Source organism: Sphaerodactylus townsendi, linkage group LG07 (assembly GCF_021028975.2).
Source record: "Sphaerodactylus townsendi isolate TG3544 linkage group LG07, MPM_Stown_v2.3, whole genome shotgun sequence".
NCBI classification, from domain to species: domain Eukaryota; kingdom Metazoa; phylum Chordata; class Lepidosauria; order Squamata; family Sphaerodactylidae; genus Sphaerodactylus; species Sphaerodactylus townsendi.
In genome coordinates, this window is record NC_059431.1 from 122,763,648 (window position 1) to 122,789,847 (window position 26,200).

General features: G+C 45.2%; 1 protein-coding gene across 1 annotated transcript in view; it reads right to left on the reverse strand.

Moving 5' to 3' along the window:
- Nucleotides 1–26,200, reverse strand: part of NAT8L (N-acetyltransferase 8 like) — a 78,946-nt gene that overhangs the window by 44,963 nt on the left and 7,783 nt on the right. The window contains exon 2 of the mRNA XM_048504464.1: nt 14,883–15,047. Coding sequence (XP_048360421.1) covers nt 14,883–15,047 — 165 coding nt within the window. The remainder of the gene's footprint in view (nt 1–14,882; nt 15,048–26,200) is intronic.

Here is a 26,200-nt window from a genome sequence, read left to right on the forward strand (position 1 = left end):
TGGCTGATCTGGGTGCATTAATATCACAGGCTGTGACAGAAAATGCCGAGCACCACCAAGTGTTTTACAACAAGGTGGAACATTTAATTGTACATTTCAAGCTCCATGGATAATGTTTCCATAAATTCAACAGCAACCCCTCAGCCTTGTGGCCAAGATGTTGACATCTGAGGAAAGGGAAGAAAGATAACAGAGATGAAGGAAGGAGTTAACCCGACGCTTCAAAAGAAAAAATGATCATGAGGAAAGATTTGGAGAAATAAATGCAGCATCACATCCAGGCAGAAAAGAGTCACAATGGAAAAGTAACAGTGCCTGTTTAAGAAAGGGGCAACTCTTCAGACAAGCAGCGCAGGGTCAGAAATCACCCTGGAAGTATGAATGCCTGACGGCTGTGCTAGAGCAGCATCATGAACGGGTCTAGGCACACACTAAAGCCTAGCTTATGATCATGTATCTCACACCAAAATGTGCCTGGACTGGAAACAAATTGCTGCCTTAGAATATCTGAAAAACACTGAAACTGGAATAGTGGCTTGGGGAAGCGTCTGAAACACCAACAAAGATACCTGCCTTTCATAGTATTGACCTTTACTGTCTCAGGGCAGGAACAACTATTTTATCATTTCAATTTTAATTGCTGAAATGTTTTAATTTTTTTTTTATCTTCACCACCTTGTGGACCCTGATAAGGTAGGAAGGTGGCATGAAAATATTTTAAATAAACTGGCAGGATGCCAATGTCACACCGATGGTGTCGCGATACACCCCTCAGAAAACAGAGGCCACCAAGAGCTGCTTGACCGCCACTGAAGAAACAGCGTCACTTCTTCCTGTCGCCAGGAAGCATCCACAAGGAGCAATGTGATCTCTTTGTCCCTGCTCCCCTTTGCTGGGCGGAAGCTCAGGAGCACAGCGACGTTGCATCACACTGTCTTACATGATGAGATGCTACCAAGGTAACAGCAGCGGCACATTTTTCACAGCACGTTGTCCCTGTGGAGTTCTCTCCCTCCAAGTAATACTTTCAGGGAAGGGGAAAAGAAATGATGCTACTGCTTTGAGGGAAATATTGGTCCTACCTGAGGAACTATGTGATAGTCTGGGGATGAGATGGCCTTCCCTGAAGACTTCGGACCAGTTCACACCACTCCATGGAAGAGAGCGGCTATCCCAAGACTATCTTCTTGCCATTTACTGAAACCCCAATTGTAGACTCCCTGTAAAATGCATGTACACAAAAGTCAACTGTGTACATAATTCACATGGTTGAACCAATGGAGAGGAGAAATTTCATTACAAAACCCAGCGTGTAGCAAAGCAAGAACCCTGGTTCAACTTGTAGGAGGTGAAAGGGGTCAGTGCTGCAAAAGCAGACATACCAGATATCCCTGGATGTGGGAAGAATATTTCACTTATTAGGTGAACAAAATCCAGAGTTGCATAATAGTAAAGATTGAAATCTAGACATCCCTTACTCATGAGAAACCTCACCAGCTAGTTAGCCCCAGAGCTTCCAGGATAGAGCTTCAAGGCAAAGGGCTCTGCGTGTGAGAAGAAGGCAATACTACATGGACAGGGTTGCTCCGTTGCCCCTGCAAAATATGTCCTCATGTTTCACTGGAATGACCTGACGTGGAGAAGAGCAGCACAAACCCTGGATATTTCAGAAATGACGCTTCTGCCAACACCCATTAAGGAAATGCCTATTCAGGCTGGGAAGAACAGCAGACCCACATCTATTACAGAAATGCCATGTTAGTTATTTATTAAATATTGGCGGTAGATGCCTTTCAAAATTAGCTGCGTATTTGCCTGCACACCCTACCCTGATAGTTAACAGCTGGCTTTCAGCCCCGCCCACCTTTCAAAATTTTTAAGACTGCTGGCCAACCAACCACCAGAAGAGAAATCGTGGCCAATATGAAGTTAACAGTGAACACATGGCATTTATTTTATTTTTCGTTGTGCGTGCGCTGGCTAATTCTTCCATTACATTCAGCGCATATACATTTAAACTGCAATTTAAAGCTCACACCTATTAAGGCACTGACTTTTAAAGAGTAGGTGTGCTGGTTATTTCCTGGAAACCGATGCGTGCATACATGCAAGATGGATTCGCTGCACTGCCTTGCCAAATCAAAGATAAAACACATTTTTAAATCAACGCATTTTTAAGTTAATGGTGGTCTGGAAATTAACTATCTAAATTAGCCCCAGTGCCTTTAAAGTAACGTTTTGCAGTGAAACTGCAGTTCTGTCATCTCCAGTGACTTCAGAACATGCGTGAAGCTGCCTTATGCGTGAAGCTGCCTAGGAGCAGCAGTGGCGTAGGAGGTTAAGAGCTCGTGTATCTAATCTGGAGGAACCGGGTTTGATTCCCCGCTCTGCCGCCTGAGCTGTGGAGGCTTATCTGGGGAATTCAGATTAGCCTGTACACTCCCACAGACGCCAGCTGGGTGACCTTGGGCTAGTCACAGCTTCTCGGAGCTCTCTCAGCCCCACCTACCTCACAGGGTGTTTGTTGTGAGGGGGGAAGGGCAAGGAGATTGTAAGCCCCTTTGAGTCTCCTACAGGAGAGAAAGGGGGGATATAAATCCAAACTCTTCTTCTTCTTCTTCTTATACTGAGCCAGGTTTTTGGTCTCTCAAGTATTTCTCACTCGGACTGGCAGCAGCTCCCCAGGGTCTCAAGTGGAGGTGTCCCAAGGCCTTCACTACCTGACCTTTTATCAGATGCTGCTGCTGCCGATTCAACCTAGGAACCTTGGCATAAAAAGAGAGAGGAAGAAGAGTTTGGATTTATACCCCTCCCTTTCTCTCCTATAAGGAGACTCAAGATGGCTTACAAACTTCTTCCCCTTCTTCTCCCCATAACAGACATCTTGTGAGGTAGGTGGAGCTGAGAGAGTTTGGAGAGAACTGTGACTAGCTCAAGGTCACCCAGCAGGCTTCAAGTGGAGGAACAGGGGAACAAATCCAGTTCACCAGATAAGAATCTGTAGCTCATGTGAAGGAGTGGGGAATCAAGCTCAGTTCTCCAGATTAGAGTCCACCGCTCTGAACCACTGCACCAGGCTGCCCTCAGGCCACAGCTTCAAGTCAACAAGGAAGCTATTTCTGAACTGGCAGATAAACAACCATGAACTTTCAGACTTAAGTTATTGATGTAGAGAATTATACAGAAAAATGTGAATTGGTTACGAGGCGCTTTCTGTTTTGTTTTCTTCCATTGAGGCACAATAGAAAAAAATACTTCTGTTCTCCAATTACCTTTAAACAGTAAATTTTAGAATACTTAAAATGACAGAATCACGAGGAGTTGGAAGAGTCCTGCTAGAAAATGTCGCTTGAACCACCTATCCCAAACCCCAGCCCCTAAAGGATTCTACCCAAGAAGTCTTCATTTTTAAATGTTTCTGAATAGCTACTGATGGGAGAGGGGGATGCTGCTGAAACTCTGGCCCGACTCAGCAGGGCACTCCAAAAGGCCAGGCTGCATTTGAATCAGTTCAATAGAATTGCTCCAAACAGCCTTGTTGAGACTATGGGCAATTAAAAAAACCCCAAACAAGAGCCAGTGCCGTATACTGGTGAGAGCATCACACTCGCTTCTGGGAGACCCAGGTTCCACTCTTCACTTTGCCAGGAAAACGTATTGGGTGACATTGGGTCGGTGACATAGTTTCCGCCTCGCCTACCTCACAGGGTTATAATAAAGATAAAACAGAGAAGAGGAGAATGATGTAAGTCATTTTTGGTCCCCACTGCGGAGAAAGGCAGGGTACAAATTAAGGAAACAAACAAGCAAACAATTGTTGTTGAGCCTAGAAGCAATTTTCAAATTTTTGAGAAGACCGAGTACAAAATGATTTAATTGATGTTGGTCTAGATCCGTTCAACAGAACTCCTTCCAACAACCTTTTTCACCCTGGGAACAATTGAAAGCCCTCAGCCAATCAGGCAGTTTTGAAATTTTGAGAACACTGAGCGGGTGTCACAAAAGGGCCACTAAAGGATGCTGGAGCAACTCCAAAATATCAAGAGACGGCAAGCCAATCCTCCTCTTATGACGAAGGCAGGGCTCTCCCTGCAGAGGTGAAGGTGATGCCTCCTGAGCTCTTCTGAAGAAAAGGTGGAGGAAAGTCCAGGACTGGCACTTCGCTATGGGGCAGAAAGAAGTGGCCACTGGTAAACCAGTGAGTAGGAGGAGGCTTGGCACCCATGGGCCTCACGCTGGGTGTCCCTGACGCAGAAAGAAGTGCGGGAAGCTTGCCAGATTGTACCATCAAAAGTGAGTGAAAAAATATAATAGTCTAGAAGCTCCGCTGAGGACTGAGAAGGTCCAGGAAGGTAAACTGTGGGTGATGGAAGGGTTCCAATTATCACTGTGTCCCCCTTTTGAAGTTAAACAAGTTCAAACAAGCTCACACCCTCTAGTTCTTTCCATCTCCAGCACATGCCGTTCAGCCCTCCTGTCCTAACACCAAGGTGCTTCTCAGCTTATTCTTGAAATGCTTGAGGGTCGCTTGCAACTTCCAGCATGATGAGATAGCCAGACTCTAATCTGGAGAACCGGGTTGGATTCCCCACTCTTCCATATGGGTGATGGAGTCTTAACTGTCATCCAGGTTTGTTTCCCCAATTCTACACACGAAGCCTGCTGGGTAACCTTGGGTTAGTCTCAGTTCTCTCAGAACTCTCAGCTTCACCTACCTCACAAGGTGCCCATTGTGGGGAGAAGAACGGAAGATGTTTGTAAGCTGCTTTGAGACTCCTTATGGTGAGAAAAGCAAGGTATAAGTCCAAACTCTTCTTCTTCCTCCACATGAAGCTTGCTATATGACCTTGGGCCAATTCACAGTTTTCTCAGAACTCTCTCAGCCCTACCAACCTCACATGGTGTCTGCTGTGGGAAGAGAAAGGGAAGGAGTTTGTAAGCTGCTTTGAGACTCCTTATGGTTGAGAAAAGCAGCATATAAATCCAAGCTCTTCTCTCTTCTACCTGTGTCACAGCCTACTCCATATCTGAACTATAGATCTTTATTTTGTCTCATTTACCCAGTCTCTACTCTTATCACCAGTTGACATTTGAACAATTATATCTCTTTCCTCTTAAACTCATTATTTCAGACCGTAGTCCTACAGCTTTTGCCATATCGATAATGTCTCACCTGTACAGCTCTGCTCAAAGTACAGCCCAAGTAACAGGTATCCTGTGTCAATAATTCATTTTGGTTTTATTCATGTTTCTTCAAGTATATTCAGCCTTTCCTTCCAATGAGGACCCAAAGCATGTTATGTCTGCTTCCTCTCCCTTTCATCTTCATAACAACCCTGTGAGGAAGAAAGGGTGTGACTGGTGACGCACGGAGCTTCCGTGGCAGAGCAAGGACTCGAACGCAGGTCTCTGAGATCCTACTTTAACACTCTAACGGCTGTACCATGTGGGCCCTCACAGTTCAACCCCATTTATTTACTACTTATTGCCCCCTTGAATCACAAGGAACGGCAGGGTACAAATGTTTTAATAAAACAAAATAAATAAAATAAGTAACCACTCCTAATAGGACAGGGAGCCAACAGAGCATTGGGTCTGCTTCTGCATTGGCCAGACTCTTCCTTCCAATCAGCTAGAAAAGAAGTTTATCAAGTACTGGCCACAGACATATATCTGCAGGTAGCTTTTGAGAATACCTTTCCCAGTAAACACGAAGGAGTCCCCAGTGGTTAGACAGACAAAGCAGTTTGAGCCCTCGGGGGAGGGCGGTATACAAGTATAATTAATTAAAGAGGTTAATAGACACAGGTAGGGTTGCCAACTCTGGGTGAGGAAACTCCTGCAGATCTGGAAGCAACATCAAGGGGAAGGCCCTCCTGTTGTCCCTCCAGAGGAACCGGCTGCCCACTTATGTGAGATGAAATGCTGGCTTAGATGGACAAGTGGTCTGATCCAGCAGGGTCCTTCTGATGTTCTGCCTACTAAGCACAGATTGGCGGTCTGTGGCATCTGCTTGGTGGAATGACTTTGAGGACAAAATAGCCTAAGAAAGCAGAGGGGGTAGAGGTTTGTAGGTGAGATTTCCAGGGCTTGCTAGAAGTTCCCCACCCTGCCAGCCCACACGAAATAACCCTTCCATGAAGAGGACACCCTACCAACATGGGATGTTGTTGGCCATTAGCAATGTGATAATTAGGAAGCGAGCTTGGGATGGACATTTTGATCACAGGGCGACTTGCCCACTGGGTACAAAGGCTGCAGATACAACAGGCAGCAGCACCAAGGAGTCAGTGGCCCTGGGGAACGAAAGCACTGAACACTCTGGGCAATGGGTGGTTCTGTGAGGAAAAACAATCGCTATGCAGAATATTGATGCAGAAGAAGAGTTTGGATTTATACCCAACTTTTATCAACCACAGGGAGTGTCAAAGTGGCTTACAAACTCCTTTGTCAGGAGAGCAGCAGTGGCGTAGTGGCTAAGAGCAGGTGCGCTCTGATCTGGAGGAACAGGGTTGGATTCCCAGCTCTGCCACTTGAGTTGTGGAAGCTTATCGGGAGAACTCAGATTAGCCTGTGCACTCCCACACATGCCAGCTGGGTGACCTTGGGCTAGTCACAGCTTCTTGGAGCTCCCTCAGCCCCTCCCACCTCACAGGGTGTCTGTTGTGAGGGGGGAAGGGCAAGGAGATTGTCAGCCCCTTTGAGTCTCCTGCAGGAGAGAAAGGGGGGGGGGGTATAAATCCAAACTCCTCTTCTTCTTCTTCCCTTCCTCCCCCCCCCCCCAATAGACACCTTGTAAGACAGGTGGGACTGAGAGAACTGTGACTGGCTGAAGGTCACCAAGCAGGCTTCATGTGTAGGAGTGGGGAAACATATCCAGTTCACCAGATAAGGGTCCTCCACTCATGTGGAGGAATGGGGAATCAAACCCAATTCACCAGGTTGGAGTCCACGGCTCTAATCCACTGCACCCCACTGGCTTCAAGGCAGCATCTTTAAAAAGGTGACCTTGTATAAAAGAGACGGGCTGGCCGAAATCAAAACAGAATTGGAATAATGACAGTTGATAGCAAAGGAGTCCCAGAGAATCACATGAACCAACTTCCCGGGACAAGTCAGCAGCCACTGAGGAGCCTGCCATCTGGGGATGCTCACAGCTCAGGACGGATGGTGTAGATATTCCAGGTCAGGTAAATGGAGCCAGAACTCACCAACAAGTGTATGGAAAACAGTGAAAGAAGTTGAAAGGGAACCAAGAGTTTTAAGCAAGAAATGGTCATGCCAAGAAGATGCCTGATGTTGAATTTGCTGCTGCTGCTCCAAGTTAAGCTGAGAGGAGAAAGCAGAAGCATTTCGTGTTAAATGGCAACTTGAGGTGCATTTTAGAAGTGGGTCAGAACTGGAATTGATAATAGGATACATTTTTTGCTGATATCAATCCTACAGAAAACATATGGGGATGATATAACTCTGTTATCTGCAAGATTCCATGAAGATAGTTTCAGCAGATAGCTCCACTGGTCTGCAATAGAATAGCTGCAGTCAAGTCCAGAAGCACCTTTGAGACTGACAAAGAAAGTTTTGATTCTGGAAAGCTCATACCCTTCAAAATCTTGTTTCTCTCTAGGAGACGACTGGACTGTTCCAATAAGCCAGAAATCTTAAAGAGGAATAAGAACAGCTATGGCTGGATGCCTCAAGTCCAATACACATGCACAGGACATATTCCCCCTCCAACCAAAAATTCGAGAGTGATCGTGAGATTTGGAAAGATCAGGAAGGCAGAGAAATTAGAGAGAAAGTGATAGAATGAAAAATGACAGCTCTCACTCATGCCACGTCAATTTAAAGTGTTAATAGTGGGTGAGTAAGAGTGTCTTTAAATACTCTGGAAACAAACACACCCTTTGTCGCCAAAAAAGTATTTTTATTTTGTAATATTTTGGGAATTCTATTAGTTTTAAACAATAACCTAATTCTTGGTAGTTGTGTATTTAGCTCCAGGGCTTCCACGTGGTGTAAACGCAGGTCAGACGGAGGCTGCTATACTTTGGTTACATTATGGACACACAGGAGTCACTGAAAAATTTCTAAATACCAAAAGCCAAAGCTATGGAATCCTGTGGAAGGCAAACAATGCTGCATGGCACCCAAGAACCCGGTCTTAAGATGTAAAAATTCTGCCTCAACTGGACTCCAGCAGAGATTTAAGTGAGATGTTCAAAAACAAGCAACATGGTCCCATTCCTTTTCACAAGAGGAAAACTTTCCAAGAAGAGTTTAGAGGAAACTCAAATGGAGAGTTAAACACTCCAAATCTCTTCAAAACACTTGCAAGTTACTTTAAATAACGTATTTGTTTGCTGGCGACCATAGTGTTCCTGATTACTATGAATGGCTTTATGCCAAATAAAGGCTAAATGATAAACTATGAATGGATGTGAAATGAAAGACTACTGGGGTTGATCAACTAAAAGGGTGATGAGGAAGAATTTGAAATTGTTTAAGATTTTCCATTCCTTGGATCCATCATCAACCAAAAGGGAGACTGCAAACAAAAAGTTGGAAGGAGAATGAAATTGGGTAGGGCAGCATTAAGGAGCTAGAAAAGGTTCTTAAGTATAAGGATATTTCACTGGCAGCTACGTTAATTCATGCTATAGTAGTCTCCTTTTTATTATGTACTAGCAGACCCAGCCACGCTTCGCTGTGGCTCAGTCGACCTTCGTGGTTCTCGAACGGGGGCTCCTTCCTTCCGCCCCTCCATTGGCGGTGTTCTCCAGCGGCGTGGGCCTGACCGTCTGCCCCACCCCCGGTCCCGTCCCCACTGTGCTTGGGGGCGGGACTGGGTGCAATCGGCTGGCCGTCCGCGTGTTTCGGTGGCTTCCGGCTGGCTTCACCATTCAAGCCCTCCGCTCGTGCCGTCCTCCCACGCGGGCTGTGTGCAATGGCTGTGAGGTGATGCACATGTGCCCCGGATCACAGCCCTGTTGCTCGTGTTTACCTGGCTCAGGTGTGTTCCCCGAGCCTTTTCAGGGGCGGAAAACACATTCGGCCGGCTGAGCAGGGTTTCCTGAAAATTTCAGGGCGTTTGCTCCAGCGGTTCGTGAGTTAGACCGTGAGGAACAAAAGCACGGTTAGCTTTTTATTTATATAGATGGGTGTGACAGTTGGACAATGAAGAAAACTGGCAGGAAGAAATCTGATTCATTTGAAATATGATGCTGGATGAGAGTTCTATGGATGCTCTAGAACAGGGGTCTGCAAGCTGAGGCTTTCCAGATGTTCATGGACTTCAATTCCCATCAGCCCCTGCCAGCATGGCCAATTGGTCCATGAATATCTGGAGAGCTGCAGGTTGCAGACCCCTGCTCTAGACCACAAAAGACAAATAAATGGGTTCTAGATTAAATCAAGCCTGAACTACCCCTAAAAGCTGAAATGACTACATTGAGGCTATCATATTTTTGTCACATTATGAGAAGTTATATTATTAGAGTTGGAAATGACAATAACACTGGGGAAAGTTGAAGGTAGCAGGAAAAGAAGACCCAACCTAAGATATAAAGGAAGCCATGGTCCTCAAGGCTATTAATGATCGGACATTTTGGAGGTCATAAATTCAGAGTTGTCATAAATCAGAAGTAACTTGATCACACTTACACACATAGATATTTTTAATTTACTGTAGACCACCAAAAATACAAGTAACTCGGTTCCAGATCAAATCAAATCTGGACTCTCCGTAGAAGCTAAAATGACTAAACTGAGACTACTATGCTTTGGTTACATTATGGGAACACAAGATGCACTGGAAAAGACAATAATGCTAGGAAAAGTTGAAGGCAGCAGGAAAAGAGGAAGACTCAACATGAGATGGATGGATTCAATCAAGGAAGCCACAGACCTCAGTTTGCAAGACCAGTTAACAACAGGATGTTTTGGAGGACATTGATTCATAGGGTTGAAACAGTTGAAGCTCAAGAAGCTTGATTGGGAGGTTCCACTGAAAATTAAGATCAAGAATCTAATTTTCTTTAAGTACATCAAAAGCGGGGGTGAGTGGGGGGGCAACAGCTATGGAGGTTAACAACTAGACAACAAAGAAGGAAAAATACTGACAGATGAGGAAAAGGAAACTGCAGAGAAGCTGACCAAATTCAGAAGAAGGTGGATATATTTGCACCACTATTGAGGAGGGGGGGGCAGAAAGAGTTTGGAAGAATTTAAATCAAATAGAGTTGATAAAGGGACAAAGTTTCAGGCTAAACATGGCATTGAGTCTGGATGGCATACATGAGGGATTTTAATTGGGAAACAGGAAACGTAGGGTTGATTTTTAAAATGAGACCTGGGGTGATGCAGGAAATTAAAGGCCAGGTAGTCTAATATCAAAAACAGAAAAATTGTAGGAATGAATAATTGAAGATAGACTTATTAAGCATACAGAGGAACAAATCCTTCCAAGGAAGAATGGGCATGGCTTCTTAAAAGTTCTGTCCCCCAACCTTCTCAAGAAGAGGGGTTTGGATTTATACCACACTTTTCTCAACCGTAAAGAGTCTCAAGATGGCTTATAAACTCCTTTCCCTTCCTCTCCCCTTGTGAGGTAGGTGGGGCTGAGAGTTTGGAGAGAACTGGGACTAGCCCAAGGTTACCCAGCAGGCTTAATGTGTAGGAGCAGGGAAACAAATTCAGTTCACTAGATAAGAGTTCACCACTCACGTGGTGAATCAAACTCGATTCTTCAGATTAGAGTCTGCCTCTCTCAGCCATTAAACCACACTGGCTTTGTGGTTAAAGGTAATCTAGCAGCTCTTATATATCTGGTCCTCTCTCACTGAAGGAGCTTGAGTGAATTTAAAAGCAGTGGGATACCGGAATATCTAGGGTCATAAATAATCTGGAATTAGGTCGTAAGCAGGCCAAATTTGCGGATAACACCAAATTACTCAGAATAGTCAAGGTTACAACCGATTGTGCAGAACTCCATGATGGGTGAAGACAAGCTGAACCATAAAACCAAATGAAGTTCACGGTAATAAAAGAAGCAGTGTTGGTCTGCAGTAGAACAGATGGATGGGAGTCCAGAAGCACCTCACAGACCAGCAAGGTTTGGTGGGTAAAAACTTTCAGCAAACAAAAGCCCTTTTATTAGATACCTTTAAGTAGACACTGATGGGGCTTGAATTGGTAGTGAGTGATCAAGAAAGGGTTCTTGAGATCCTGGATAGATCAATTAAAATACCTAGACAGATTGGGGTGGGTGAGGTAATTATTGGGCAATGGAACAAGGCCAGTCCCTGCGTAAGTCTATGGTGTAGTAGTATGTGGAATACAATGTTTACTTACCATCACCCAGTCTCAAAAAGGACACAGTGCAGTTTAAAAAAGGACAGAAAAATGCAGCCTGAAGAAACTGCACCCTTTCTCTGCGTCTGCAACGGTGTCTCGCCACAAAATGCACCCCACCTGGACCCTGGCCGAACTCCCCCCCCCACACACACACTGCACTGCTCCCCCGCAAAAGAAAACCCAAAAAACCTCCCTTGAGGCCAACTCCTGGACGTCTCTTGAAACGCAGGGCAGGAGCAGTCGGTCTCCCAGAGAGACCCAACAAGGCAGTCTCTGCAGTGGCCTCTCCCCAGAGCGGGTGGGCCAGGGGAGTGGCCACAGGCACCGACGCCCAGTTTCCAGCCACCCCGACAGGGTAGGACAGGGGGCATTCTGGACATTGCAGCTGGAGGAAGGTAATGTTCCTGCAAAGGCAGCTGGATTGGCCTCTTCTGGCGTCCCAGAATGGGGGTGGGAAGGGATGATGAGGGGGCCAAATGTGCCCCCCATCTGACCCAGGCAAATGGTGTCTGGGCCAAATGATCCCCCTGCCCCCTAGATCCACCAGTGTGTACAAGGAAAGTTTACAGACTTTGGAATGTTTTTATTTTAAAGAAAGAGTAGTAAGGAATTTTACAAAAATCACCCAAGGGGATAGAGGGCCAAGAACGGTCTCTCCCTCTCTGAAAAATGCTAGAATTTGGGGGTATCTAACAGAATTAACATGCTGTAGATTCAGGCTAAAGGAAGTATTTCTTCAAACTGTGTTTAACTTAAGGAATACAGTGTGTCAAGATGGGACAATGACTATCGGTTTAGATGGCTTTTCAAGAGGTGCGGAAACAGCTGTGAGTCCTGACAGCTAAGTGAAACCTCCAATCAGGGCCAGATTTTGGGGGGCTGTGGGAGACAGAGGCCAGAGGCCCCCATTTGTCCACTGCCAAGGCCCCCCATGCCTTCCTTTCCATGCCCACCCCCACACCTGCCCAAGCACCTTCCTCCCACTTGCAAGTCGTCCCATTCCCCACGCACCACCTGTGTATGTGGCTTCTCCCACTGCTTCCAGAAGTGCCCCGGGCAGCTGCCCCACCTTACTGTTTGCTGATGTCAGCCCTGCCTCCATGTTCAGAAGCAGTACGCCTGAACACAAGAGCTACAGAAAGAGGAGGGGACGGATTGATTGCTTTCCTTCTTGATTTGTATATTTTCCAAAGTCACCTACTTTGCCACGGTCAGCAGTAGGCTGCTGGAATAGACGGGCCCTTCGCTTCTTATCTGTTTTTTAATTGACTTATAATAATTACAGTCTGCCTTTTCTTCACTAAAGTTCAAGGCGGATTACAGAGTGGAAATAATGGAATCAATGGAATGAGACATCAGATAAGCAATGTTCTAGGACCAAGATTACTTTGTACAACAGTTGCATTTTCTACTTCTTTAATCAAATAGAAAGTCTAAATCAGAATGTTTCTAAAATCAGTTCAAAGCAATCCCTTATCACCAAGTACAGCATTACAAATACCTCCATGTTTTGAAAGCAATGCTTTGGACAATAAAATCTTGAGCTGCAGAATCATAACAGACCTTTTTTTGTTGTGCAGCTAAAACATTTTTGTTTTTGGGAGCTCTCTGCACCCAGGTGATCCCAGAAGCACGTTTTTTTCTCGTGGTAACGGACAGCCAGCTCACATTAACATGACACTCCAAAACAGAAACCTCATAATATTCAAACAAAACCCATCCACTTTCCTTAGGACTGGATTATTAATCTGTGGTTTTAAACATATCACTCAATCCACAAACATGTAGTAGACAAACATGAAAAAAAAAGTTGTATGTGTGGAAGAGAGGAAGTGTTTTAAGATGATCCAGACGTTCTCAATCATGATGACATTCTCAAGCCTGGTTAGAAATGCAGCATCCTTAACCCCCTCTGAAAGAAGCCTATTGCCAATTTTAACCTTTTCAGGGTGTCCTCTGCTTCTTAATTATCTTTATTCTGTGTCAGGCTTCTCCCAACACACCAATTTTCGAGTTACACACTCCTTCTCCCTTTACTGAGCTGGACCTTTACTGACGATCTTCTTGGCTGAGGTGTATTGAGAATGGACAATATCCTCAGAAGGGTCACTAATAGTGGAACACGTAACCCCTGCCCTCCCCACAACCCCTGCCCTCCTCCTCCCCTTTGACCGTGATTAACAGCTACAGTTAACCAGAGCTTCTCATAAACCAGAATCTGAAGCACCCAGCACTAGGGCACAATAAATTCTTGTATCCCCGAGTCATACACAGATAGTGTACATGCTGCTTCTCCCAGGATGAAAAACTGAACGTGCTTTGCTAGGCAGTAGTAGGACTGCTAACCCCAGGATGGGGAATTTCCTGAGGTTTTATGGGTGGGGTTTGGGGAAGGGACCTCAGCAGGGTGTGGTACCATAGAGGCCACCCTCTAACACAGCCATTCCTCCAGAGGACCCCATCTTCATTGCCTGGAGGTCAGTTGAAATTGGCAACTCTACGTGGTAACTAATTAAATGACTGCAAACGTTGATCCACAATCATTTAAGCAATGTTACAAAGGTTAAGTTGGTACGGTACCATACACATTTTCAGAACAGAGAAACCCTACACAGAAACGAATACTTGGAATTGCAACTTCCAATTCTATTTTGTTAGGGTTTCTGTCTTAACACTATGCAAAATGCCACATTTAAACATAAGGATCTGCCCTGTTATTTGAGAGACTTAATATGCTTATGGAAACAAACATCGTCAGTACTACCCACATATGTATACAACGCAAAACCAGATTTCAAAGAATGCTGCACGTTAAAAGAGGCCAGGAGTGTTCAAAATCAAGTACTTAGGAATTCTTATTTAGTAATTTTTTTTTGGTAGGGGAGGGGGGGATAAATATTCCCTACTAGCTAAATGAGAGCCACATCCCTCCTGCACAAATCTGCCCCCATCCGCAGCACCAGAGCTTAGAAACCGCTTGTCTTTCATAAGCAGGTAAATGTTCCCAAGACCTACTGATTCTTCTACACTGCTAGATGTGGGAGACCTGCTTGAACACGGAGATGTGCAAAACACCAAACACCAAGAGGGCTGCTTTATATATTTCTATTTCAAGAGTTTTCCCCTTTCCACCTTTTTTAAAGCTTTACATGCCACTTCTATCAGCCTCTGGAATGGAGAAAGTTTCATCAAACAAGAATTACTGCTCAATATATAACACTTATTTCAATATGATATGCTTAATAATAATACAATATAAGAAGACTCATCTGGTTCCCAGCTTCTGATGTTCTCCTGTAGACCCAAGTATGACAAAAAAAAAGGAGGGAGAAGAAGCGTCCCCATTCTTTTTGGAGTTCTGGTTTAAAAATTAAGGGTCTTCTCCTTATCTGGGTGGTCTATACGAGGTGAATTCATAGCATTTAAAAATTCCTCAGTCCAAGCGGCACATTAAAAAAGACGTTTCAAGTTCTTATTTCACAAAGTAGGGTTTGGTGATCAACCCCTTCCGTGGACTTCTTACTCACCTGGCGATTTCATGTAATATTGCTCAATATCAGACATGTCCGTATTCAGGGCACACTCCAGATAGCTGAGGATAACTTTTCTACTGAAGTAGTACCTCATACCCAATAGAAAGATGGGTAAACAGCAGGTCAGCAGCAAGGACTTGGTCACAACAAAGCAAATGACTATGGAGATAAGGAAGAAAAATAAACGATACCTGTCAGAAAAGAGAACTGAGTGTTGGTTTCGGAATACAAACCCGTAAGTCACAGACATTATACAGTTTTTAGATCAGCAAGAGCCATTTGTAACATAGGCAAATATTAACTCCTTTTCTGCAACTAGGTATTTAATTTTTTAAAAAACTGGCTGTTAGTGTTTTATATCTCCGTGCCGGTTCAAAGTGGCACTTTCCGTTGGCAGCAAAGTAAAATAGGTCCCAGCTCCCTCCCCTCTTAAAATATGGCTCCCACTCAACCCTTCTCCCCCCAAAACCCCAGCAAGCAAGCAAGCTGCAGCACCCCTTCAAATCACCAAGAAGGGGGGCCCTCTTCACATCCTTGGGGTGTCCATTCAGTGCCAGAGACACAATGGAGAAGGGTATTTGGTCACTGATTGTAAATAAAGTCTTCTTCTTCAATGGAGAAGGCCCAGGTGCTGGTCGATGGGCCACCCTGAGTGGTAAGGTAGCCAACTTCCTGAGGACCGTACTTGGCACACAGGCATATGGAAGGAGGCAGTCCTTCAAAGATGCACTTTATTTGTTTAAGCTGTTTCCCGATCCAATTGCCTTTAAGAAATCAGATTCTCTGCATCATCTCAACACGGGCATCAATATTCAGAGCAACTTAATGACCTGTTTTTCCCAAGCGAGTCCATCATGCCGAGTTGAAACAGGTGACCCACTTGCCAGCAAAAGGGCATAACCAGACTCAGAAAAAAGACTTGTATTTTTTCAACTAGAGTTATCTGTCTTTCACTACAGAACACAAGATTTTAGTTGAAGCCCAAGTGAACTCCTGCCTCCTACCAATATGCTGCAATGCCCACTTTGACTGCAAATGTTATCCCATCCGCCTGGCATACTATCCTTTTATCACCCGATGAAGTTAGTGTAAAAGAGTTATCCACCACCTACACAACGTGACCTAGTACCAGTTAAAGTGTTGGACTAGGATCAGGGAAACCCAGATTTGAACCCCCACTCTGCCATGGAAGCCTATTGGATGATCTTGGGCCAGTCACAGACACACAGTCAGCTAAATCTGCCTCACAGGGTTTTTGTGAGAATAAAATGCAGGAGAGGAGAGCTATGGAAGCCTCTGAGTCCTTGCTTATACTTTGACTAAGTGAAGGAAAACACTTTTAAACATTAAAATATACACAGAGGACTCTCAGAATATGCAGAAAAATAACATTTTGTGAATTAAAAAAAGATACCCCACCCAGGACTTGAGCGTGCTCATATCCCTCCAGGAGGCACTGAATATTCAGCACAGTTCAGAACAGTTAAGTATCATTTAAAGAAAAAAGAGGGAGAAAGGAAAACGGCAGAGAGTAAAAACTGGCACGTGTGGGGTTTTCATGCCAACCTTTTTGGGCTTGCAAGCGCATTTGGAATTCCGACACAGCATGGTGGGTATAGCAGTAAAATGGCCACAACTAAATGAATAAACACAATAAGATAAATAGGTGCAACGGAAACTAACAAAAAGCAAACTTCCCATACCTCAAACAAAACAAAAGTCTAAGTTATGACGTGACATGCTCGTTTAATAAATCTTATCTATGAGCAAAACGAAGAATGGCTTGCAAATGATAATAACAGATACAAGCATCCACATCCCAAACATTACGAGAACAACGGCATGGAATATTGAAAAGGCAAGAACGTGTGCCTGACTGCCCGTGCCAGGCATGCATAATAATAATAGTCCATATATCATTAGGTATCATTAGAGATGGTTTCTCCAGGAAACGCCCATTTCGTGGTGCCCGGTGGAAGTGGATTGCTAAGGTATGGGAGATTTTCTTTGGTGGATTCTGCACGGCACAAATATAACATCTTCAGGACATTGTATTTAGCACTGTGAGGAAGAACTTCACACAGGTTTCTCCCTCAAAATGACTTAGGCCCGTTGTATTTCTCCCAAAACGGGGTTTACAAAAACAGCTAAACCAGTGATCCTTTTGCACAGTCCCAGGTTGGAGGCACTCCTGTGGGAACACAGCAGGCAGGAGACACTTTATCCCCCCACCCCTGTTCCCCCATTCACTTTAGGTTCCAGCCCCATCTGCCATTTAAGGGAGACTGCCCGCTTGCCAGAGGCATAGCTAGGGAAAATGGATCCCCCGGTATGGGCGACCCCCCCACAACAAAAGTATGATTTTTTGCACCAGGTCATCTCGAAGTCACCATCACATTATAGAACATGCCCTAACTCACAAATCTGAACACACCCAGGGCTCCCTAGTTTAAACAACATTGAAAGTGATGCTATTTTTTGAATCCACCCTGAAACAGCATCACTTTGACTGTTGTTTAGACTAGAAAGCCCAGATTCTCCTTTTAAATCCACCTTAAAGGGAGACTCTGGGTTCCATAGTTTAAACAACATTGAAAGTAATTTGCTAGGGAGCCCACATTCTCCTTTAAAATCCCCCTTAAAGGGAGAATCCACCCCGAAACAGCATCACTTTCAATGTTGTTTAGATTAGAGAGCCCAGATTTTCCTAGATAACCCAGATTCTCCTTTTAAATCCACCTTAAAGGAAGAATCTGGGCTTTCTAGTTTAAACAACATTGGAAGTGATGCTGTTTCAGGATGGATTCCCCCCACCCCACCCCCCAAAACAGCATCACTTACAATATTGTTTAAACTAGAAAGCCCAGAATTTGGGCTCTCTAGTATAAACAACACTGAAAATGATGCTGTTTCAGGGTAGACCCCCCTTCCCCCCCCCACAAACAGCATTACTTTCAATGTTGGTTGTTGGGGGTTTTCCGGGCTGCGTGACCGTGGTCTGGTAGAACTTGTTCCTAACGTTTCACCTTCATCTGTGGCTGGCATCTTCAGGGGTGTATCACAGGGAGAAGTCTGTTATACACTGTGTCCAGACTTCTCTTATAACAAACTTCTCTCTGCGACAGTCGCATACCCTGCAGCTGTGGAAAGGTCTACATGGGAACCACAAAATGCAGCATTCAAACTTGTATTAAAGAGCACGAAAGACACTGTTGGCTTAACCATCCTGAAAAATCTGCAGTTGCAGAACATGTCTTAAACGAAACTGGACATAACATTTTATTTGAAAACACTGAAATTCTGGACAATTCAGAAGGTTACTTTGTCAGACTGCACAGGGAGGCCATTGAAATTTACAAACACCAGGACAACTTCAAAAGGAAAGAAGAGACTTTGAAAATTAGCAAAGCTTGGCTACCAGTACTTAAAAACACCAAAAGCAAACCACAAGGGCATGCTAAGTTCATGAACAATGAACTCCACGCAAACACAGGATTTGCATTCACCAATACTACTGCTGCTGAAGGCATAAAAATGTGAATCACTCCCTGGACTGATAAGCCCCACCCGCAATACAATACTATCAACCACATCTTTGCATAACAAGTTCCACCCGAACACTTACTGATTGGTTCCCCACCCTGGGACATGGACAATATATACTCCAAACATTTCTGTCTCTCTGGACACAGTGTGTAACAGACCTCCCTCTGTGATACACTTCTGAAAATGCCAGCCACAGATGCAGGCGAAACGTTAGGAACAAGATCTACCAGACCACGGCCACGTGGCCCAGAAAACCCACCAGAATCACCCATCCATGTTTTGTGACAGAGAGGCAATTTATCCCTGGCTTGGGTGGGATAGCAGTGAAATTAGGGATAAGGGAAGAACATGACACATGATTCCCAGGATGCCATAAACCTTTTAAAACTCTGATCACTTGGAGTTTAATCTTTCCTAGTAGAGGGATTATGCTCTGACCAGATCGCCCAAGATAGGTGATATTGTCAGATCCTGAATACTAAGCTGAGATGGGCCTTGGTTAATTCCTGGACGGGAGGCCACTGAGGGTTGCTGTAAAGAGGAAAGTAATTGCCAACCACCTATTTCTCTCGTGCTTTTAACACTTTACTGGGTTGCCATAAGTTGGTTGCGACTCAACAGCACTTTACAAATGAGGCCAGGACTATGATGCTTAGGAAAAAGGAGATCTAACCCTTTCCTGACAGAAATCACCCTTTCTCCAAGTTACTAATTTCTCTATTTCCCCATACAGATGTTCCACTTTTTTCAGGAAACCGCTTTGTTTATCTGCAGTAAAAGAGCTAGATTCAACTCCAGTAGCACTTTATAGACAAACAAGATTTTTGAGAGTTTAAGCTTTCAAGAATCAACACTCCCTTCATCAGATATCTTTGTCTCTTGACAGCTTAGTCCCCAAATCTTATTTTTCTCGAAGAAGAAGAAGAAGAAGAAGAAGAAGAAGTAGAAGAAGAAGAGGAGGAGGAGGAGGAGGAGGAGGAGGAGGAGGGAGGAGGAGGAGTTTGGATTTATATCCCCCCTTTCTCTCCTGTAGGAGACTCAAAGGGGCTTACAATCTCCTTGCCCTTCCCCCCTCACAACAAACACCCTGTGAGGTGGGTGGGGCTGAGAGAGCTCTGAAGAACTGTGCCTTGCCCAAGGTCACCCAGCTGACGTATGTGGGAGTGCACAGGCTAATCTGAATTCCCCAGATAAGCCTCCACAACTCGAGGGGCAGAGCTGGGAATCAAACCCGGTTCCTCCAGATTAGAATGCACCTGCTCCTAACCACTATGCCACTGCTGCTCCTAACCACTACGCCACTGCTGCTAAGGTACGACTGGACTCCAATCTAGCTCTTCACAGGGATTTTGGAACTACTATGGAAAGTTTGACCCCAATTCATAGCAATCATCATATAATTATTACCTAGCTTATAATGAGTTTTGCTTATTGTTATCCCCATAGTACGGGGAGCAACTTGAGGGGGACATGTTATATAGTTTATTAAATAATAACAATCCTCACAGCAAGCTCTCAACAGGTTTTCTATGCAAAATATAAACAAGAACTATTGAAAGGATGTGGCAGAAAAATTATGTAGCATGGAGCAGGAACAGCTGGATTTTAACAAACCAAGAAACTATAGATTCACACAGACACAAACTGAATGTTTGTTATGTTTATATGTGCGTGTGTGTGTGTAAGAGAAAGACAACCACTGAGCCCCACTGTACAAAAATAGTGACTATCACAAGACGAACAGAAAATCAGTTTGTTTAGCTACTCGCAGACATGTTGACAAAGCAGGAAATTAAAACCACAGGATCTGCTGCTCTGACAGCTGCAGGTGAATCCTTTCCTGCCGCCCTGAGTCCACACCCTTCATCATTAAAACCAAACTGAGTCTCCCCCTTCACCTCACCAACATTTCTGAAAGATAAGAAGGCCATTTGCTTTGATGGTGTTTACACCTATCACAGGTGACTGAAGGTGCTCCTAGGAATCCAGCCAACAGGGCAGGCTTCACTGCTAACTAACCCAGCAGCTGACTTCCAGGATCTACTAACTAGAACACACAACATCTATTTCCATTGTAAATAATTATAGCTGAGCTACACATTAATACCGGCAGTTACCTGACACCCTCACCCCACCCTGCCGTTCTCAACCAAGAATGTGCAAGTTCACTCAGAGCTGTTTCTTGGGAAAGGCAACCATTCATGCCCAACACTTTGGGCATGGGGCGCAACACGAGGCCCCCCAAAGACACTGCCCACAGCTGCCCAGCTGTTGGGATCGCCGAAGTCAGCCCCATTACTTGGTGCCAACTATGTCCAACTGTCAGATTACAGAAATCCAAAGCTGGCATAAAACGTTGCACATGATATAGAAAGAATACTCTGCAGAAAACGTGGTGATAGGCCAGTAGAAAATAATGCCATATGAGCAGGATAATACATATAGCAAACAGGTAATACATCCCACACATGTGCTACAATATATTTGGCATAATTCAATCCAAACTCATCAATCCATTGTTTCCACACAAACCAAATAACACATTTTGAAACAGGAAATAAAACATTTCCTCCATGGAGTTTCACATGGTTTTTAGCTTTTATTTCCCGCCTGAAAACGTTCTTTTTGCATGCTGTTCCTTAGCAATTAAAAAAAATGTTTTCAATCGCTGTGTGATCTCTTTAAAACATTTCCCACACCTCTCCGCAGTCCCCAAACTTCCTCGCGGGTGCCATTTTCTCCGCTTGCGCTGACCATCAGCTTTTTTTCCAATTTCAGGGGGTCATGTCTATGTAGCTATGTAGACACAACCCAGAGGTGGGATTCACCTGGTTTGGCCTGGCTCAGTCGAATCACTTGTGAATCCCACCTCCACGGCCCTGAAACGCTTGCTAATCCCACCCACGGCCTCCCTCCCACCCCCACAACAAAGTTTGGGCCCACAGAGAAGCTTCCGTCCCAAACCTCCTTCAGGCCACCCCTGCCCGGGAGGAGGCAGCCTGAAGGAAGGCCGGCAGTTTGGGCGAGCGCTGCGGCTGCGGGCCGGTCAAGGAGCTGGCCTGGTGCGGCGGCTGCCCAAGGCCCGTCCCATCCCTCCTTCAGGCCGCCTCCTGCCCTGAGGGAGGCAGCCTGAAGGAAGGCCGGTGGCTCAGGTGAGTGCCGCAGCAGCAGGCCGGTTAAGGAGCCAACCTGTTGCGGCGGAGGTTGGCCAAGCCCCGTCCCTCCTCCTCTCCTCTGTAGCCGCAGGCAGTCCGAGTCTGCTGCCACCCTCCTCTGCCAATTAAGGCAAGTGGGGCAGTGGGGTGAGGGGCGCAACGGGGGGGGGGGGGGGGGGAGCGCCAAACCGGTGGTGGTTGTTTTTGAATCCCACCACTGACACAACCCCCAGAGAATTGCAGAATGAGGTTTTGAAGCTTTGTAGATACAGATCTAATACATTTTTAAAAAACGGAACAACCACAAAACAGCAGGCAAGAAGCTTTTTCAAAGGGGTGAGTGTGGACAAAGGGGGGGTTGAAAATGTTTGCAAAACGTTTTCAGGGGCTTGTGAGGAATGGATCATTAAGAAATAGCATTCTGAGACGTGCAAGGTGGCTTCCCTTATTTCTGCTCAGGATACAGACATCACAGACACAGTTGCTAAGTTTCTGCAGCAAGCAGTGGGAACTCATGAATACTATATGTCACTATGGTAACTGTTAAATCTGGACTCTTGCTCAGCTTATTCTATGGATACTGTATTTTCCTGGAGCCTCCTTTATATGCCAATAAAGGTTTTTGAAATGGAATTAATAGTTCACAGTCCATTTCTCTTTATAAACATCTTCCTGAACCATTCTGCTTATAGCATAACCCTACCACCTTTACAGAAATGCTTCTGAAGCAATTCCGCTTTGCAGAGTGACAGAAGCGTGGCAGCCTTCCTGACCTCCTCAGCGTGGCCATTCCACACGGTGGCATGCCCACGTATGTGCAGTCGATTTCGCACTGAGCAAGGGGTTAGGTTAGATGGCCTCTATGGCCCCTTCCAACTCTACAATTCTATCATTTTAACCTTTAGAAGCAGCTGCCTCCCCAGCACAAAGATATTCAGAAAATATATATTTTAAATGTGTTCAATGTGTTCAAAAGGCATCCTGTTAAACAGAGTTCGTCTTTGAGTTGAAGACTTGCATTTTGCAGTTGGCTCAGCTTCTCAGGGTAGCCATTCTGCATAGCATCAGTGGCATAGCTACCACGGGGACATCTGGGGACAAACGTCCCGGGGGGCCCCCGTGGGAGTCATGTGGAGGGGTGGAAAAATCACCCCCACTCTTCTGGGAGGGAGGAGGGGCATAGACGTGCACACATCGCGCCAAGGCCCAGCCTAGGACAACACCTGCACCTGTTGGCCAGCCTCCAGCCATGGGTATGCTCTCCAGAGCACACCCACGGTTGGAGGCCGGCTTAGCCCCTTCCAGGAAGAAGGGGCGTGGCTGGGCCTCAGCGTTATATGTGTGCGTCATGCTGAGGCAAAGCCTGGGACGAGAGAGGCCTGCACCCGTCGGCCGGCTTCTAGGTAAGTGGGGCGCGCAAGGAGCATGGCGCGGAGCATCTTTACCTAGTATCCATCAGGAAAACCTGTCAGGGTACTAGTCTTGTAGAAGTATGAAATCCCACAAGGAAACAACTTGGAGATTTTTTCCCCTAAAGCCAGAAAGAGAAATAGTGGCCATGCCAAAAACTGGGCAGGAGGGGGGAGATCCTATGAAACGCTTTCACTCAGAATTATAAACGAGGACTGAGGAACTCATTACATATATGGCAAGCACAATTCTGGTAGGAATGACAAAAGCTTTCTTCAAAATGTCTTGCAATAGGAAAAACTGTGAAATTCTGTCATTCATTAGCCGCACTGACTCTACATGATGAGAACTTTTATTCTGAAGTTACAGATCAATCAAATAATTCCTGAGGCTGCTCTCCTGAACTCTATTTTCTTGAGTGTGATTAATTTTGTTTGTTTTTTTAAAAAGTATTTTCTTTAATAAAACCTGCATACCTAAACATCAGTGATCTGAATAATTCAAGGAAGCAAAAGCATCGCAGCAATTTGTACAGATTAATGCAATAGAGAAAAAAATTGAACAGCACATACTATTTTGAGAAATAAATGAAAACTGGTTCTGGTGGGTTTTCCGGGCTGTGTGGCCGTGGTCTGGTGGATTTTGTTCCTAACGTTTCGCCTGCATCTGTGGCTGGCATTTTCAGAGGTGTATCACAGAGAAAAGCCTGTTTCTCACTGTGTCTAAGTGAGAAGGGAAAGTTTAGTGTGGTATATTGTCCATGTCCCTTCGGGGATAAGGCGGCCTATAAGTTTAATAAAATAAAATAAATAAATAATATTTGAGTGGAACTTGCTATGCAAAGGTGTGGTTGAGTGCACTGTATTGCGGGTGGGGCTTATCAGTCCATTTTTTAAGTACTGGGAGCCAGGCTTTGCTAGTCTTCAAAGTCTCTTCTTTTTTATTGAAGTTGTCCTGGTGTTTGTGAATTTCAACTGCCTCCCTGTGCAGTCTGACATAGTAAGCTTCTGAATTGTCCAGAATTTCAGTGTTCTCAAATAAAATATTATGTCCAGTTTTGTTTAACACATGTTCTGCAACTGAAGATTTTTCAGGATTTTTCAGAAGATGCCAGCCACAGATGCAGGCGAAACGTTAGGAACAAAATCCACCAGACCACGGCCACACAGCCCGGAAAACCCACCAGAACCAGTTGAATCCGGCCGTGAAAGCCTTCGACAAAATAAATGAAATGTTGACATTCCTTATGTGTAATCTTTTAATTTAAAAAAAAAGCACTTCAAGTACTCTGTTCAGTTCTGGTCGCCACATCTCAAAAAGGATATTGAAGAGATAGAAAAAGTGCAGAGAAGGGCATTGAAAGTGCATTATTCTGCATGTGCGGAAGGGGCCACAGTGCTTAACTGGATCATTATATACAATGCTTTTGTAACTGTTCTCAAACTGAAGTAATCCACAAAAAGCACAGCTTGCAATACAATTTTACCCATGCTTAAAAGGATGCCCTAAAGAACCTCAAAAACAATCCGACATCACAATCAAGGTAGCTGCTAAAGAGGGTACCATTGTCACACTGGACAATAAACAGAAGGCCAAGAGACAACTCTTCAATAGCACATTTTACAAACCCCTATCCTCAAACATAGCAAAAGATTACCAGAAAGATCTGAACAAGATCCTGAGTAAACTTATCCACTTCTACACAAGAACAAATTGATATCAACACACCCTAGGAACCTCACGGACAGTCACCAAAGTGACTGCAGAATGGGCAAAATATTCATGTTCCGTCGAGCGTATGATAACCAACTGCAGCATTTTGAACCAACTGCAGTTTACTTCAAGGGCAGACCTAGGCAGAATGCAGTACAACAGTCTAGCGTCAATGCTATGAGACCCAGCATGGTGTAGCAGTTAAAAGCGGCAGAGTCTAATCTGGAAGACCAGGTTTGATTCCCCACACCTCCATGTGAAGAAATGGCTCCTTCCCCACCTTCTCCAAGCAGGTATCATAGTTTTGGAGGACTTAAAAATGCTAGAGGGACATCAGGAAGGACTACCTGACCTGGGGGAAGAGATATCTTGATCCAGACTGACCAGGTCAAAGGAGGGTGGGGCCTGGGAACTGATAAAACTCCTGGGAGCAGGGAGTAGAGGTGACTTCTAGCTGGGCCACTGAAGAAAACAGACCATGTTCCTGGGCCCTGGAGAAAGCAGCCATTTTGGAACCATGTGCTTGACCAGGTTGCTGACCCAGTCTTCCAGGTAATGGGAACTCTGTGAGGATTGTAACCCTATTGTACCAGCGAGTAGGGTGCATATGGAGAAAGGAATAGATCTGGTGCAGTGCTAAAACATACTTGTAATTCAATGTGCTCAATCTGGCGCAGTGCTAAAACATACTTGTAACCATTCTAATTTTTTAATAAATACTTTTGAACCTTAGATGTGGGGAACAGTTCTCTGCACCACCTGGGCCTCCGCAGCTGTGGATGCACGATCGGAAAAAGAGGGCACTGGAGGAAGGCTGGCAGTTGGCAAGCAGTGGCTCCTCCAGGGCCTCCAATCTGCCCTGTGGAACCCAGGAGACTGGAAACAGGGGAAACAGAGGCTAAGAGTTGAGAAGGAAGCGGAGGAGCCCTGACCCTATCCAGCGGGAAATTCCTCAAACAGTCAGGTGATGGCAGTTACCCAAAGAGAGAGAACGAAAGCCCTTTCCCTGGTAGAGGCTTGGGGTGGAACAGGGCCTGCTCGGCAAAGCCGGCCTGTTCCGCCACACTCTATATGAAGACTGCAGGGTGACACTGGGCCAGAAGCAGTTCTCTCGGAACTCTCTCAGCCCACATGGAGGCTGGCAATCACAAGTCACTTTTGAACGTTCTCTTGCCTAGCATGGGTAGTCAACCTATGGCACTCCAGATGTTCATTTTGCTCACTCCAGATGTTCAATTGGCCATACTGGCAGGGCTGATGGTAATTGTAGTCCATGAACATCTGGAGCACCACAGGTTGGCCACTCCTGTCCTATAGGCTTGCCATAAGTCAGCTGTGATTCTACGGCACACACACACACACACGCAGTATGCATGTTACCACAGCATGAATTCAGGTGGCCAGATCGGCCATGTCAGGACAGGGGGACATGGACATCTTCCAAGCTACACAAAGATGGAGTGAAGGATTTGTGTGGGCCCCTGTGTG